At 37.8% G+C, this 15,152-nt stretch overlaps 1 protein-coding gene across 6 annotated transcripts in view; it reads left to right on the top strand.

Annotated features, from left to right (window-relative positions):
• LIN54 (lin-54 DREAM MuvB core complex component) overlaps positions 1 to 15,152 on the top strand; it is a 75,680-nt gene that overhangs the window by 46,243 nt on the left and 14,285 nt on the right. For all 6 annotated transcript variants that reach the window (XM_081246865.1, XM_081246862.1, XM_081246861.1 and 3 more), the window contains exon 5: positions 11,553 to 11,769. In XM_081246865.1, coding sequence (XP_081102991.1) covers positions 11,553 to 11,769 — 217 coding nt within the window. The remainder of the gene's footprint in view (positions 1 to 11,552; positions 11,770 to 15,152) is intronic.

The following is a 15,152-nucleotide window of genomic DNA, read 5'->3' as shown; positions in this document are numbered from 1 at the left end:
ATCATTGTTACTACAGCATTACTACTATATGATTACTATTACTGTATTACTATATTATTGTATTTATACATTGGGCTGCAGTTTGGCCATTCTAGATATCTGTCTCAAAAGACCTGTTCTTTTGGTTAGAACACGTAGTTCTAAAGCTTTTAATCTTTTCCATTCTTAAAAGTTATCCAAGGGCCTAAAGTGTTTCTGTTTTTGTGCAATTCACTGCCATGCCATTGAATTTCACCCCATTTAAATTGATCTGGCCAAAGTACCTCTGTGGGCAGAGCAATCAGATGAAGACTCCGGATTGCTGGCTTGAAAGACTCCTGCCGGCTTCTTGCAGGAAAGAGAAAGAAAAGCCAGCCTCTTCAAGGATAACCCCAAAGGCCATGTGGCCCAAAGGCCCCAGGCTGGGAGGCAGGCAGCCTGGGTTCCGATTCTGGTTCTGCCCACGTGACTTCAGCAGGGTGCTCTGTCTCTGAATGTGTGCTCAGCTGGACACGAGGAGGTCAGTGGATTTGCTTCCTTTTGGTTCCTGCAGCTGTGATGACCTGGCTCCTGGTTCTCCCTTACCTATTAGAAGAGTCTGGTATTTGCACGGATGCGTGGGTCCGAGAAAGGAGAAACCAGCCGTTGCCAACCTCAAGGGGAGGACATGGATTCACAAAGTCCTCTGTTGGACTTAAGTTCAGCCACTGCCCACACATGACCTTGGCAAGTTACTCCTTATTTCTCCCCCAGGGGTCAGCATGTGGTGACATTCAGGGTAGGACACGTGTCCTTCAACCTTCACTTTCAGCTGGAGTCCAAGCCCGAAGCCCTGCAGAGAGAGAGGTGGCCAGAGGTGTCCATCAGCTGGAGCTCAGGGTCACCAGGGACCATGTTATGAAGGGAAAAGTGTCCGGCACTGATTGATCTCAGGCTCCTGTCGAAGCCAAGTCCACCTTCCTTTATGGAGCCCTTCTCCAGCTGAGCAAGGTCACAGCGCCCTCTGCAAGGACTCTGGATAACCTAAGACTGGGTTCCTGTCGAAGTCCATCCCTGATGGCCTAACCTCTGAGCCTCAGTTTCCTCCACTGGAAAATGAGGGTGTTGATTCTCCAAACTGATGGCACAAACATCACCCGTGGAGCACTCCCCCACCCTGCCCTCTCACTGTGCTCGGGTTTGGATGCTTCAGTCCTGGTGTTGCTTTCTTCTTCTCCCTAATCAGGAGAACTGATACATTCTGCCCACCATCAAACTGAAGGTCAGGAGTTTAAATTGTGAACCAAGCTCCAAGATAAATGTGTCTCTGCACCCCAATGTTCATAGCAGCACTATTTACAATAGCCAAGACAGAGAAGCAACCTAAGTGTCCATCAACAGATGAATGGATTAAAAAGATGTGGCACAGGGCTTCCCTGGTGGTGCAGTGGTTGAGAGTCCGCCTGCCGATGCAGAGGACGCGGGTTCGTGCCCCGGTCCGGGAAGATCCCACATGCCGTGGAGCGGCTGGTCCCATGAGCCATGGCCGCTGAGCTTGCGCATCTGGAGCCTGTGCTCCACAATGGGAGAGGCCACAACAGTGAGAGGCCCGCGTACCGGAAAAAAAAAAAAAAAGATGTGGCACATATATATATATTGGAATACCACTCAGCCATAAAAAGGAACGAAACAGTGCCAGTTGCAGCAACTTGCATGGACCTAGAGACTCACATTAACTGCAAGTCAGACAGAGAAAGACAAATACCATGTGATATCGCTTATATGTGGAATCTAAAAAAAAAAGGTACAAATGAACTTATTTACAAATTAGAAATAGACTCACACACAGAAAACAAACATATGGTTACCAAAGGGGAAAGGAGGGGGAGGGATAAAGTAGGAGTTTGGAATTAACAGATACACACTACTATATATAAAATAGATAAACAACAAGGTCCTACTGTACTGCACAGGGAACTATATTCAATATCTTGTAATAACCTATAATGGAAAAGAATCTGAAAAAGAATCGATTCATATTATATTATATTATAACTGAATTACTTTGCTGTACACCTAAAACCAACACATTTCAAATCAGCTATACTTCAATTTTTAAAAAAGGATACAACACTTTTTCTGATAGTAGCCATCCTAATGGATGTGAGGTGGTATATCATTGGAGTTTTCATTTGCATTTCACTAATGATTAGTGATGTTTGAGTATCTTTTCATGTATTTATTGGTCATTGTATATCTTCTTTGGAGAAATGTCTATTCAAATTCTTGGCCCATTTTTGAATTGATTTGTTTGAGTTCTAGAAGTTCCCTATATATTCTGGATCTTAATCCCTCATCAGATATATGATTTGCAAATTTCTCCTATTCTGTGAGTTACCATTTTACTCTGTTGACAGTATCTTTTGAGACCCCAAATTTAAAAATTTTTAGGAAGTCCAGTTTGTCTGTGTTTTCTTGCCTGTGCCTTTGGCATCATCTAATAAGTCATTGCCAAATCCGATATTGTGAAGCTTCTGCCCTGTGTTGTCTTCTAAGAGTTTTCTAGTTTTAGGTCTTACGTTTAGGTTATGGATCCCTTTTGAGTTGTTTTTTGTATATGATGTTGGGAAAGGCTCCAGCATCATTCTTTTGCATGTCGTTATCCAGTTTTCCCAGCACCATTTGTTAAGAGGACTGTCTTTTCCACGTTGAATGGTCTTGGCACCCTTGTTGAAAATCATTTGACCAGGTATGTACAGGTTTGTTTCTGGACTCTATTCTGTTTTATTGGTTTATATATCTGGCTCTATGCCAGTATTGGCCTTATTTTTTAGGTTAGATCTTTGATCTATTTGGAATTTGTTACAAGGAATGAGTTACAGGGATCCATGGCTAATCCATACCATTTATTAAATAACTCATTCTCCATTGATGCCAGATTTCATCATGAACTTTTCCAATATATGTGTCATTTTATCTATTCCTTTGATCTTTAGCACTCTGTTCCTAGGCTAATCCCATATTTTTTTATTTACCCTATCTTGATAGTACATTTTAATCCTTAGTAGGGCTGGTTTCTGATTTCATTTTTGTTTGTTTGTTTTGGCCATGCTGCACGGCTTGCGGGATCTTCCTTCCCCCACCACAGATTGAACACGTGCCCCCTGCAGTGGAAGTGCGGAGTCCTAACCACTGGACCGCCAGGGAATTCCCTGGTTTCTGACTTTTGTAAGGCTGATGCCTTATAGAGCACATTGTCTAAACTTGCCAGATATGGTCATTTGACCCTTTCCTTGAATTCTTCCATAGATACTAACACATCACTTTAAAATTACTTATCTTTGTCACTATAACTCATGACTATGAATAAAACATAAGTTAAGTTAATATCCATGAAAAATTTGCAAATGAATACCTTAACCTATTTCATATTATTTCACCAGTCAGTAAATCAGTGTTGAAAGTTCTGGTACCCATCTCAAGGTTTGACTCTGTCTTTAGTCACATATATTTATCTTTTCTCATTTTCTCATTTGTCTCTTTTAGCTTGAAAGCATTTTAAAACTTTCTAATTTGATTCTTGGTAGGTTTATTTATTTTAGTAACCTAAAGTTTGGGAATTAGGATAATATAAACATGGTTTTTCCGTGAAGTTAAGGTCTATAAACATTCTGTCACAAATTTTTTTTAAAAGCATATTAAGATGGAACCCTGTAAATTCCTGATTTCAAACTATATTGCAAAACTATAGTAATCAAAACAGTGTGGTATTGATATAAACAAAGATAAATTGATCAATGGAACAGAATAGAGAGCCCAGAGATAAACCCACACATATGTGACCAATTAATTTGCAACAAAGGAGCCAAGAATATACAGTGGGTGTTGGGAAGACCAGACAGCCGCATGCAAATAATGAAACTGAACCACTGTCTTATACCATACACAAAAATTAACTCAAAATGGATTAAAGACTTGAATGTAAGATCTGAAACTATAAAACTCCTAGAAGAAAATGTAGGAGGTAAGCTCCTTGACACATTGGTTTTGGCAGCAAAAATAAACAGGTGGGACTACATCAAACTAAGAAGTGTCTCTACAGCAAAGGAAACCATCAACAAAATGAAAAGGCAGCCAACAGAATGGGAGAAATTATTTGCAAATCATATATCTTATAAGGGGTTAAAATTCAAAACATATAAAGAACATATACGACTCAATTAAAAAACAAAGAATCTGATCCAAAAATGGGCAGAGGAACTGAATAGACATTTTTCCAAAGAAGACATACAAATGGCCAACAGGCACATGAAAAAGTGCTGAACATCACTAACCATCAGGAAAATGCAAATCAAAACCACAATGAGATATCATCTCACACCAGTTAGAATGACTGTTACCAAAAAGAGGAAGAAATAGCAAGTGTTGGCAAGGATGTGGAGAAAAGGGAACCCTGGTGCACTGTTGGTGGGAATGTAAATTGGTGTAGCCTCTATAGAAAACAGTGTAAAGGTTCTTAAAAAAACTAAAAATAGAACTATCATATCACCCAGCAATTTCACTCCTGGATATCTATCCAGAAAAAATGAAAATACTAATTTGAACAGATACATGCACCCCAGTGTTCAAAGCTGCAATATTTACAGTAGTCAAGACATGGAAACAACCTAAGTGTCTATCTACAGATGAATGGATAAAGAAAATGTGATACACACAACACACAGACATGGACATATATACAGTGGAATATTATTCAGCCATAAAAAAGAATGAAGTCCTGACATTTGTGAGAACATGGATGAACCTCAAGGGCATTATGCTAAGTGAAATAAGTCAGACAGAGAAAGAGACAAATACTGTGTGATCCCATTTATATATGGAATCCAAAAAAAAAAACAACAAAAACATAGATACAGAGAACAGATTGGTGGTTGCCAGAGGCAGGGTGTGTGGTCGAAAAGAGTGAAGGTGGTCAAAAGGTACAAACTTCCAGTCATAAGATAAATAAGTTCTGGGGATGTAATGTACAGCATGGTGACTATAGATAAGGTTGTATTATATATTTGGAAGTTGCTAAGAGAGTAGATCTTAAAAGTTCTCATCACAAGAAAAAAATTTATAATTATGTGCAGTGATGGATGTTAACTCAACTTATTGTGGTAATCAGTTTGCAATATATACATATATCAGGTCATAATGTTGTACACCTAAAACTAATACAATGTTATATGTCAACTATATTTCAATAAAAAAGAAAAACATCAGATCCTCTTATGAAATTATGCAAAAATGAGTGACCAGTTACTTAGCTCTAAAACCTAGTCTTAAGTCATATTCTATGTAGAAATGCATATGAATTGCAACTTTAAGAGATTTCACCAATATGACTTTCAAGGTGCAGGGTACTTAGGATTCATTGTATCTCTTCTACCATTCTTTAGCACAACTTCAGTGAAAAACTCTTTCCTGTCGGGTGTCATTACATGATACTTTCTCTTGCACCAATATATTACATTCTCATTTTAAAAAAAAGACAGAGAATCGTTCTCTGCCCAAAAAGCTATTGTTAAGTAAATTTGGGAAACACCCTATACCATACCCATCTAGGAGTTTTGTCATGCTTATTAGCATTTTAAAGACTCTAAGAATTCCCATAGCAAAGACCTTTGTCTAACTTTGTTTACCTCAGGATTTCATAATTAATGTAACAGAAGTAGGTTGTTTCATGTAATATCTGATCTTGAAGAGCTTATGTTTAATGAAACAAATGCACTATAGTAAATGCTACCCAACCAGCATATGATTTTGTAGTAGGTTAAACAAATAACAACTTAATGTCTGCTCAGAACAGCAAAATTTGTGCAGGTGTCCTAAAGCAGTATGTGAATTTCATTTAGTGGTAATATTCTCTCCATACAAATAGAGACAAAATATAAAGAAGTGTTAGGTTGCTCGCCAGAATACACACAAGATTGAGACAAACTGGAACCAAAGCTCATATGTCCAAACAATGATGTCTAGGCTGTGTTTACAAACAGAACCAAATTTCAAAGTGTACTCCCCACCCCCCCAAAAAAAGCAAACATATTTATATGGAATCCCACAAATTCAGTGTTTGGATATTGGTTGAGCTGTCTGTCAATCTCCAACTTCAGCAAATAGGAATCCTCTTTTACAGAACAGGAAAAGTGTTTTATTTTTCCCTTTAAAAAAAAATTTAATTAAAAAAATTTTTAGGTAAATCTTCAATTAAGCAAGGACTTCTGGCATTTGCTAATTGGAAAATAATAAAGAAATTTATTCCTGTATATAATTATGACATAAATGTGTAAATAGAAATGGCTTAGGAAATAGTACAGATTTTTAAAAAAATCTTTCAAGTCCATGTTTTTCTGGACAATTACCAATACATGTTAAATGTAGCTATTTTGAATTTAAGATATTTGCTTTTTAACCCAGCTGTCAAGGGTGTAAATCAGGAAATAGCAATAACTGAAGATTTCTCTTGAGTGTACATGAACTGTTTTTCTGGTAATGTGGTATGTTCAGAGAGACATTCACATGGAGTTTCTCAGGCTACTTCAAGTAAGGTACCAACTTGTGAATTCTCAAAGCAGTTAAGTGCAGTATTCAAATGCTTTTGTCTTTTACAAAGTTGGTAGCTTTTATATGTTACTTAGTATTTTAGGTGTTAAAAAAATGCATTGTAATCAGTGGTTGCCAAGAGTTAGGGTTATAATTATAAAGGGAAGTGCAAGAGAGTTTCTTTGTGGTGATGGAACAATTTTGTATCTTGATGGTGATGTAGGTTACATGAATTTATACAGTCTTTAGTGTACAACCAAAAGAAGTCTGTATAAAAACTGGTAAAATCTGAATAAGGTCTGTTGTGTGGTTTAGTTAACAGTATTATACCAAATGTCAATTTACTGTTTTTGATAATGTCTTATGGTTATGTGAGATGTTTTTCTTTTGGGGAAAGTGTACATGGGAACATTGTATTAGTTTTGCAACTTCTTGTGAAATCTACAATTATTTTTAAATTAAAAAGTTTTAAAAAATGTTATTTATACTTCTATTCAGTATACTAACCGATTAAAAAAATATTTTCATGTTTCTTAGAGCCAGATGTATAACTTTAGTTTTTAACAGAGTTCTTGTGGACTAAATGCTATTTACTTTTATTCAGTCATTTAGTAACTGTTCATTAACTGTCTACAGTAGGAGACATTACAGTGTCTTAAGAAAATGGGCTTTGGAATTGACTCTGGTTCAAATCCAGACTCTGCTACTTTTAGCTGTGTGAACTTGGGGAAGTTACTAAATCTCTCTGAGCTTCAATTTCTCCATCTATAATGGGCATAATGATAATGATACACACTTATTGAGCATTATAATATGTGATGAGTTATTATTTGCACCTTATATAATTTAACTCATTTAATCCTTATAACAATCCTATGAGAAAGGTGCCATTTTAACATCTTCAAATGAGGAAACTTAGGCACAGAGAAGCTAAGTTATTTGCACAAGGTCACTCAACTGGGAAATGCTGGAACCTAGATTAAAACTCAGCTGGATTTTCTGTTTTTGCTATACAGAACTAGTTTGTTGACGACCAACTGTCCCACCAAGAACAACTAAAAAGAAAAATAAAATGTATTTAATTAAAAAATTTGTTTGAAGGTTTTTGAGACTTACCAGGGGAGCCAGGACATTATAGGCCACCATCCTGAAGTCACGGGAAGCCTAGAGAAGTTGCCTGGTGTTCAGTGTGACCCTTCCCCTTAGGGCATTTGCTGATTTGTAAGTTGTGGCTGAGAGACTAAGATGAGCAGAAAGTGGTCCCAGAAAGTTGGGGAGCTGAGCAGACCTGTCAGTCTTATAGACCTTGTAGACAAAACTTTGGGTTCAGGCTCCAACAAGGAGGAGGAAGCCTGGTAGATACTGGAGTCCTGGTTGGGGGAGGAGTGAACCAGAAATGGACAAGGCCTCCCAAAGATTGAAGCTCAGCTTCTAATCAGCTCAGTTTGTCATTGGTTTAGGGTAATCTGCCCCTACTCTTTTTTTTTTTTTTTTTGCGGTACGCGGGCCTCTCACTGTTGTGGCCTCTCCCGTTGCGGAGCACAGGCTCCGGACGTGCAGGCTCAGCGGCCATGGCTCATGGGCCCAGCCACTCTGCGGCATGTGGGATCTTCCCGGACCGGGGCACCAACCCGTGTCCCCTGCATTGGCAGGCGGACTCTCAACCACTGCGCCACCAGGGAAGCCCTGCCCCTACTCTTAACTGCCTGCCAGAAGCTGAAGTGAATGCTTTCTGGAGAAATATAAAATCATTCTAAGCCTCAAATTATTTACTTAATTTTCCACAAACGAAGTCTGGCACTTAGTCAAAAATCATTAGGCATATCAGGCAACCAGGCCAAATTATTCAAAACAGAGAGGTATAGGTAGTGGAGTTATCAGATTTGCTTTTTAAATAACTAAGATTAATATATTCAGAAATTTATTTAACAAGATGAAGAACTTCAGAGAATTAGAAACTATAAAAAGGAATCAGATGAATATTTTCAAACTGAAAGCTGAGATTAAGAATTCAGTAGATAGGGCCTCCCTGGTGGCGCAGTGGTTGAGAGTCCGCCTGCCGATGCAGGGGATACGGGTTCGTGCCCCGGTCTGGGAGGATCCCATATGCCGCGGAGCGGCTGGGCCCGTGAGCCATGGCCGCTGGGCCTGCGCATCCGGAGCCTGTGCTCCGCAACGGGAGAGGCCACAACAGTGAGAGGCCCGCATACCGCAAAAAGAAAAAAAAAAAAAAAAGAATTCAGTAGATGACTTTATCAAGCAAAAGAGAGATTATAAAAAAGGATTAGACATTTTTTGAGAACCAAAGTGTAGAGAATTTCTCATTAGCGGACCTGCACTTAAGGAAATCCTAAAGTGAGTTCTTTAGGCAGAAGGAAAATGATCCCAAGTGGAAGCACAGAAAGGGTATAGAAAGGACAGAAAGGGTCAATTTGTGGGTATATCTAAATGAATGTCTTATAGAGTTTAAATTATATGGAGAATTAAAGAATACTTAATGGTAGCACAAAGATGGGGCAAGAATAAATGATGTTAACGTTCTATGGTTCTTTTGTTGTCTTGGTGATATGTAAAGTACTAATTTAATTCCTACATTGAACACTGTAATCTCTAGGGCAACTACTATAAGAATAGTAACATAATGTATAAATAACAAGCTACCACAGGGGAAATGAAATAATGAAACATTTAACACTAAAGCAGGCAAAAAAGGAGAGAAAAAGGAACAGAAGAGGACAGGTGGTTCAAATAGGAAACAGTCCAACGGTAGAGTTAAATCCTAATAGTTAATTAACTATGTTAGACGTAAATAGACGTATACTGATAAAAAATATAGTCAGATCTGGTTTTGTTCTAAAAGAGCCCTGGCGGTCCAGTGGTTAAGACTTTGCCTTCCAATGCCGGGAGTGTGGGTTCGCTCCCTGGTCAGGGAGCTAAGATCCCACATGCCTGGCAGCCAAAAAACCAAAACACAAAACAGAAGCAATATTGTAACAAATTCAATAAAGACTTTTTTAAAAAAAGGTTCACATCAGAAAAAGAATCTTTAAAAGAGCCAGTTATTTACAGCTTGTAAGAGTTGTAGCTTGAAGTTTAGGATACAGAAAAGTTGAGGGAATTCCCTGGCGGTCCAGTGGTTAGGGCTGTGCTCTTTCACTGCCGTGGCTTGGGTTGGATCCCTGGTTGGGGAACTAAGATCCCGCAAGCCGCACAGCATGGCCAAAAAAAAAGACAAAAAAGAAAAGTTGAACGTAGAGTTGGAAAAAAGGGTATACTGTGCAAACTTAACTAAACCATCCCTGGTACTTGTGCCATGCTGTACCTAGCTCATAATTTGGTTGCTAGATTTAAATCAGATAATCTTAGAGTTTTCAAAAGCAATGTCCTCTGTATGTGTTAGGTACCCAGTAAATTTAACTATTACGTCTGAGGCATCTTGTTTCTTTTTTTTAAACATAATTTTTTTTTCTTTTTTTTTATTAAAGAAAATTTTCAACTGAAGTATAGTTGATTTATAATGTTAGTTTCAAGTGTACAGCAAAGTGAGTCAGTTATACATATATATATTCTTTTTCAGATCCTTCTCCATTATAGGTTATTATAAGATATTGAATATAGTTCTCTGTGCTATACAGTAGGTCTTTGTTGTTTATTTTATATATAGTAGTGTGTATCTGTTAATCCCAAACTCCTAGTTTATCCACTCCCCTTCCCCTACCTTGTTTCTTAAAATAGTATTCTTTTTTCATTTTGAGTCAGTAGAACAAGGACAATGTCTCTTGTACCATTGTACACATGTGACTCATGGGTTGCTTGATTTTTCAGTAGCTTCCATATGTACACATTTTATCCCTTTTCTTAAGTTTTATGTTTTCATTTAACTCACCACCACAGCTGGTATCTCTTATCTTTATTTTAAATCTACTCTGTGGTGCCTCTGCCTACTGATAATGTGTGAATTATTTTATGCTGAAGTAATCTACTTTGAGTATTATCTGTAGAGTTTCCAAACTAATGACATTCTTCCTTTTTTCCCCTGTACTTTTATGAAAATGTTCAAATTCTTCAAAATTATTCTTTTATAAATTATCATCCATATAGTGAATATAGATATCCTCAGTCATGTCACCTGTCTTTTGGCATGAGGGCTTTTTGAAGAATAGGTAGTGGTGTAATTATTTATAAAATAATACCATAGAACTAATTAGAGAATCTGGTCTGGATCTTTGCTTTGTATGACAGTCTGTCGTACATTGGTTAAACATCAATTGGAGACATCTTAAAAGGCTTTTGTTCTGTTCTGCTTTTGATGTTTCATTTAGCTTTTTGGGAAGTCACATTGCTTTTTGTGGACTGAAGGAAAGGATTAAAAATGATTACAATGATTATATTGAGTCAGATCTGAATTAGATCTGAATCCAAAATTAGTTTCCCTAGACAACCAAAATAGTGGTAATTTTGGATTGAATTTGGCCTTCTCCCCATAGGTTAGTGGGTACATTTGTATCTGTGGAATATTATAAGCCTTTCAGAATTGGCTAGACTTAATGAGGGCTTTTCTTTGGGGTTTCTTTCTCTTTTAGGACATGTGAAAATGAAATTTGCCGTAGTTAATTTGGTGGATAGCAGTAAAACCAAATATCTGTGTCCTTTCTTTCTGAATATGAGGCTTAATACTGAAAGTTTTTAAATAACCTTTTTCTTATAAATTTTAACTGATGTTAACAAAATTGTGTGAGTTCTTGCAATTTAGGTAATAGTTTCTTCATAGCAAGTCATCTGACCTGGACTGTCAGGGAAGTTAACTACTAGGGATGGTAGAACTCATTAATTTTGGTTTCACTCCTGTATTTATTACTATTCATTTCTCTTTGAACAGGTTGTTCCTTTCAACAGCTTTTGATGAAATTCAGGAACATACTTTTTTACTTGAGCAATTGTCATGAGTAAAAATGAAGTAGGAAAATAAAATCGCAGATTAATGAGAGCCATGTTGTATTGTTCACTAGGCAGTGAAATCAGCTGTGCAGACCATCACTGTTGGAGGAGTGAGCACATCACAATTTAAGACAATTATTCCTCTGGCAACTGCTCCCAATGTCCAGCAGATTCAAGTGCCTGGAAGCAAGTTTCATTATGTCCGACTTGTTACTGCCACAACAGCCAGTAGCTCAACCCAGCCAGTTAGTCAGAATCCCAGTACAAACACTCAGCCTCTTCAGCAAGGTTAGTAACCATTTTTTAAAAAACAATAATTAATGCTTTGAACATTATATAGAAATTGGTCCTTTTCTTGCTGAAATCCTGATTAAGTATGGCATTTCAGCTGAGTATGAATCAGCAGCTGTTGCAGAAGGCAGTGAAATAGAATCCCAGTTGTATATAACTATAGTATTTTGTTCTGCTAGAAACTGATACACAGTGTGCTGTAATACCAGATAATCATACTTAGTCATCAGTTTGTGGGTAGCCATTTTATTGCTGGTTTCAAAGCCTACATTATGCCAGTGGGATAGTTTAAATGGAACCAAATTATTTATCTTATTTTCTAAACTACAAAGCCATCTAAACTACACAGGGTTTGGGGGTCAGTTGAAATGACCAGTAGACAAGGTATAAATGATAAGTATGAACTTTCATCCTTTACTTATTTTGAATCTGTAATTGCTAATGAAAATCAGTTAAAATGTTGTTATTTTACTCATTGGTATTTTTCCTGAAAAGTATTCCTGTTTGTAGTCCTACTTAGTTTGTGTTTAATCCTTCCAGCCACCTGATATACATACACAGACTCAAACACATAACCTTTCTCCATATTTATCTACTTGTTAAAAAATTGAAACTGTGAAAGGATGAGGACAGTTTATATTTGGGGCCTAATTTTTTTCCTTGGAAGACTACTGCATATTCTGTCAATGTCAAAATGACATGACAAGTGAATGATCTATTGTTTGCTGGATGTAAATAGATGAATTAAAGACCATTTGTTTGCGCCTTCAGTTTTATTAAGGGATCAGAGGGTTAGAGCTGTCCATTGCTGATAGCTAGTTCATCTAAGGGAAAGTGGAAGAAAAATCTTGGATTTTAAATTACTGATGGGAGAAAATGGAGGGGGCATGAGGGAAACAGTATTTTAGTGTGTATTCTATTAAAATTAGACATAATTATATAAAATAGTAATTATATTTTCTATTCCCTCTTTAAACTGATTTTGAAAGGAAATCTTTTATTACAGTGTTCTTAATGAGAGGAAAAATGAAATTTGCATGTACTGCTGACTAAGGAAGTCAATTGTATATTCTCTCATTAGCAAGTGCTACTAAGTGCTACAAGTCCAATTTTCTTATATATCATAATGATATAAAGCAGTCATTAGATATAGTTGGTTATATTTTATGTTTGTGTGTATACACATATGCTGAGTATCCATTTCCAGCATAACGTTAGCACTGATTTGCTCATTATCAAGAATAAGCATTTGGTATGAGTAGAAGAGGAAACTGAAGATCCAGGAAGAGTGGAGGAATGGGTTGGACACTTCATAATTCTAATGTATTTACCATTTCCTTCTTTTCCAACCTTATGTCTGTCTTTCTGCTTCTCTCTACTTCGCTGTTCTCTTTGCCTCCTAGCAATCCCTCACCCCCCTCCTGCTTCCCTGCTGCTTCCTTTTTTGATTTCCTTCACTTTCCCTCTCTGTTCTCCCCTCTGTCTCTCTGGCTTCTTCACCTCTCTCTGTATATTCCCTCTTCCCACCTACTCACATACATATAACACCCATGCTATTTCCCTCATATCCACCCATATTTCCCTATTTTTGTCTTGCTGTCCTTTCCCATAAAAGATCTGGGTATATGTAAAATATATTATTTCACAGGAATAACGAGTTAAATTTACAATTTTCATTAGAGATACACTGAATAGTTACTATAGTTCATAAAACGTATTGATGTGTTTTTCTAAAGGCTTAATTCCCTATGAGGGATTTACTTAAATGCCAAAGGGAATTGGGCTCATCTTGTACATTTTCCCATCAAAGCATACAGACACCAGTATTCAAATGTTCCACCATATTAATTGCTGGCTGGATGGCAGGTAGCACAGTAGAAGGACCCAGAAGATTGCTTGGTTAATCTCTTTAGAATATAATCTACAGTCTTGGTTAGGGAGGAAATCAATTTAAGAAATTAAAAACCCTCAAACACTTGCAGGTATGCTTTCTAAACCATATGCGATCACCACCACTGATCATACGCTCCTTCTGGAGGTCTCCGACCTTCCCACCTTCCCCCTTCTCCCTAGTTTGTCACCTTGCTGCAAGGGCCTGCTCCCTTTTAGATCAGAGTATTCTCTCTCTAATGTTCTTCCAGGGCTCTCAACTTCTCGTCTTCAGCCATCAACCCTTCCATCCCCACCAAAAGTAAAAAAAATTTGTTAACATTGTTAACAGCCTTTCTATCCAAGGAAATCTGTTCTTTTTCTTTTATTGTTCAGAACAGTTTGTTTGATTCAGTGTTCACAGCAGTTTAGATCCCGTTATCTCAACCTCTCTCTTTCATAGCGGGCTCTAGGCCTTTTGCATAAATAAGACCCGAAGGGATGTCCTTTCAGTCTTCTTAAATCCCTCCTTTAGACTGAGGAAGTGGCAGTCGGCAGTATTAGAAATGGTACATATTTTGATCCAAACATACAGGCCTAGTACCAACCTCTTTCCTGAACTTCATCACTGTATTTCTCCATGTCAGGTTTCATCTTCCCTCTAGATCAGCTCATCCTTGAATTTTTAATTCTAATAGCTGTCATTTTCCCATTCACTTGAAAGCTCCATGATAACCGATTTTTTTCCCTTGTACCTACAGTTCCTGCCATCCTTTCACCTCCACCCTGTCTCTTGCAGCTGTTCTCTCCTTTCTATTCCCAGTGCCATCACCCCAGATTAGACTCTCATGTTTTGTACTCTTCTAACTTTCTTTGTCTCTTGCAGCTCTGTTCTATTTTACATACTGCTGCCACGTACAGTTTCTTTTTGTGCCATTCCAGTAATGTTTCTGAACATCACAGTCCTCAGAAACTTCTCATTGCCTGCTGAATTAATAATACAGATTAAATATACAGATCTCTACCCTTACATTCAAGGCCTTCAACAAAACAGCCACAGTCTGCCTTTTTTTTTTTGGCCAGTGCTTGCCTACTTTAACCCTAGGTTCCAGCCAAACCGGTCTGTCCCGTAGCACTTTGTGAAGTGCCCAGCGTCAAGCCTCCACTCCTCTTGCTCTGCCTCTGTGTGGACTGCCCTCCTCCAGTCTGTGTGCCCGCCCTGCAGCCTGACCATTGGTCAGGACTGTCTCAGACACTGTCCTCTACGCAGCTTTCCCCGTTCCCAGCCCCTGCCAGTCAGATGTATGTTCTGTCTCCTTTGGTCTCCCACAGTGCTTTCTCTTTTTTTTTTTTTTTTTTAACAATATTTATTTTATTTGGGTACTCGTCTAATCTGCTCTACTTGAATATAATCTCTTTGAGCAGGTGTCTTGTACTATAGTTTCCCTGGAACACTGTCTACAGTGACATTTATGTAGCAGTAATGTTTGTAATAACAACAAGAACAATAA

This window comes from Mesoplodon bidens (genome assembly GCF_964165515.1).
Source record: "Mesoplodon bidens genome assembly, chromosome: 1".
In the NCBI taxonomy this organism is placed as follows: domain Eukaryota; kingdom Metazoa; phylum Chordata; class Mammalia; order Artiodactyla; family Ziphiidae; genus Mesoplodon; species Mesoplodon bidens.
This window is presented reverse-complemented; position numbering and strand designations above follow the sequence as displayed.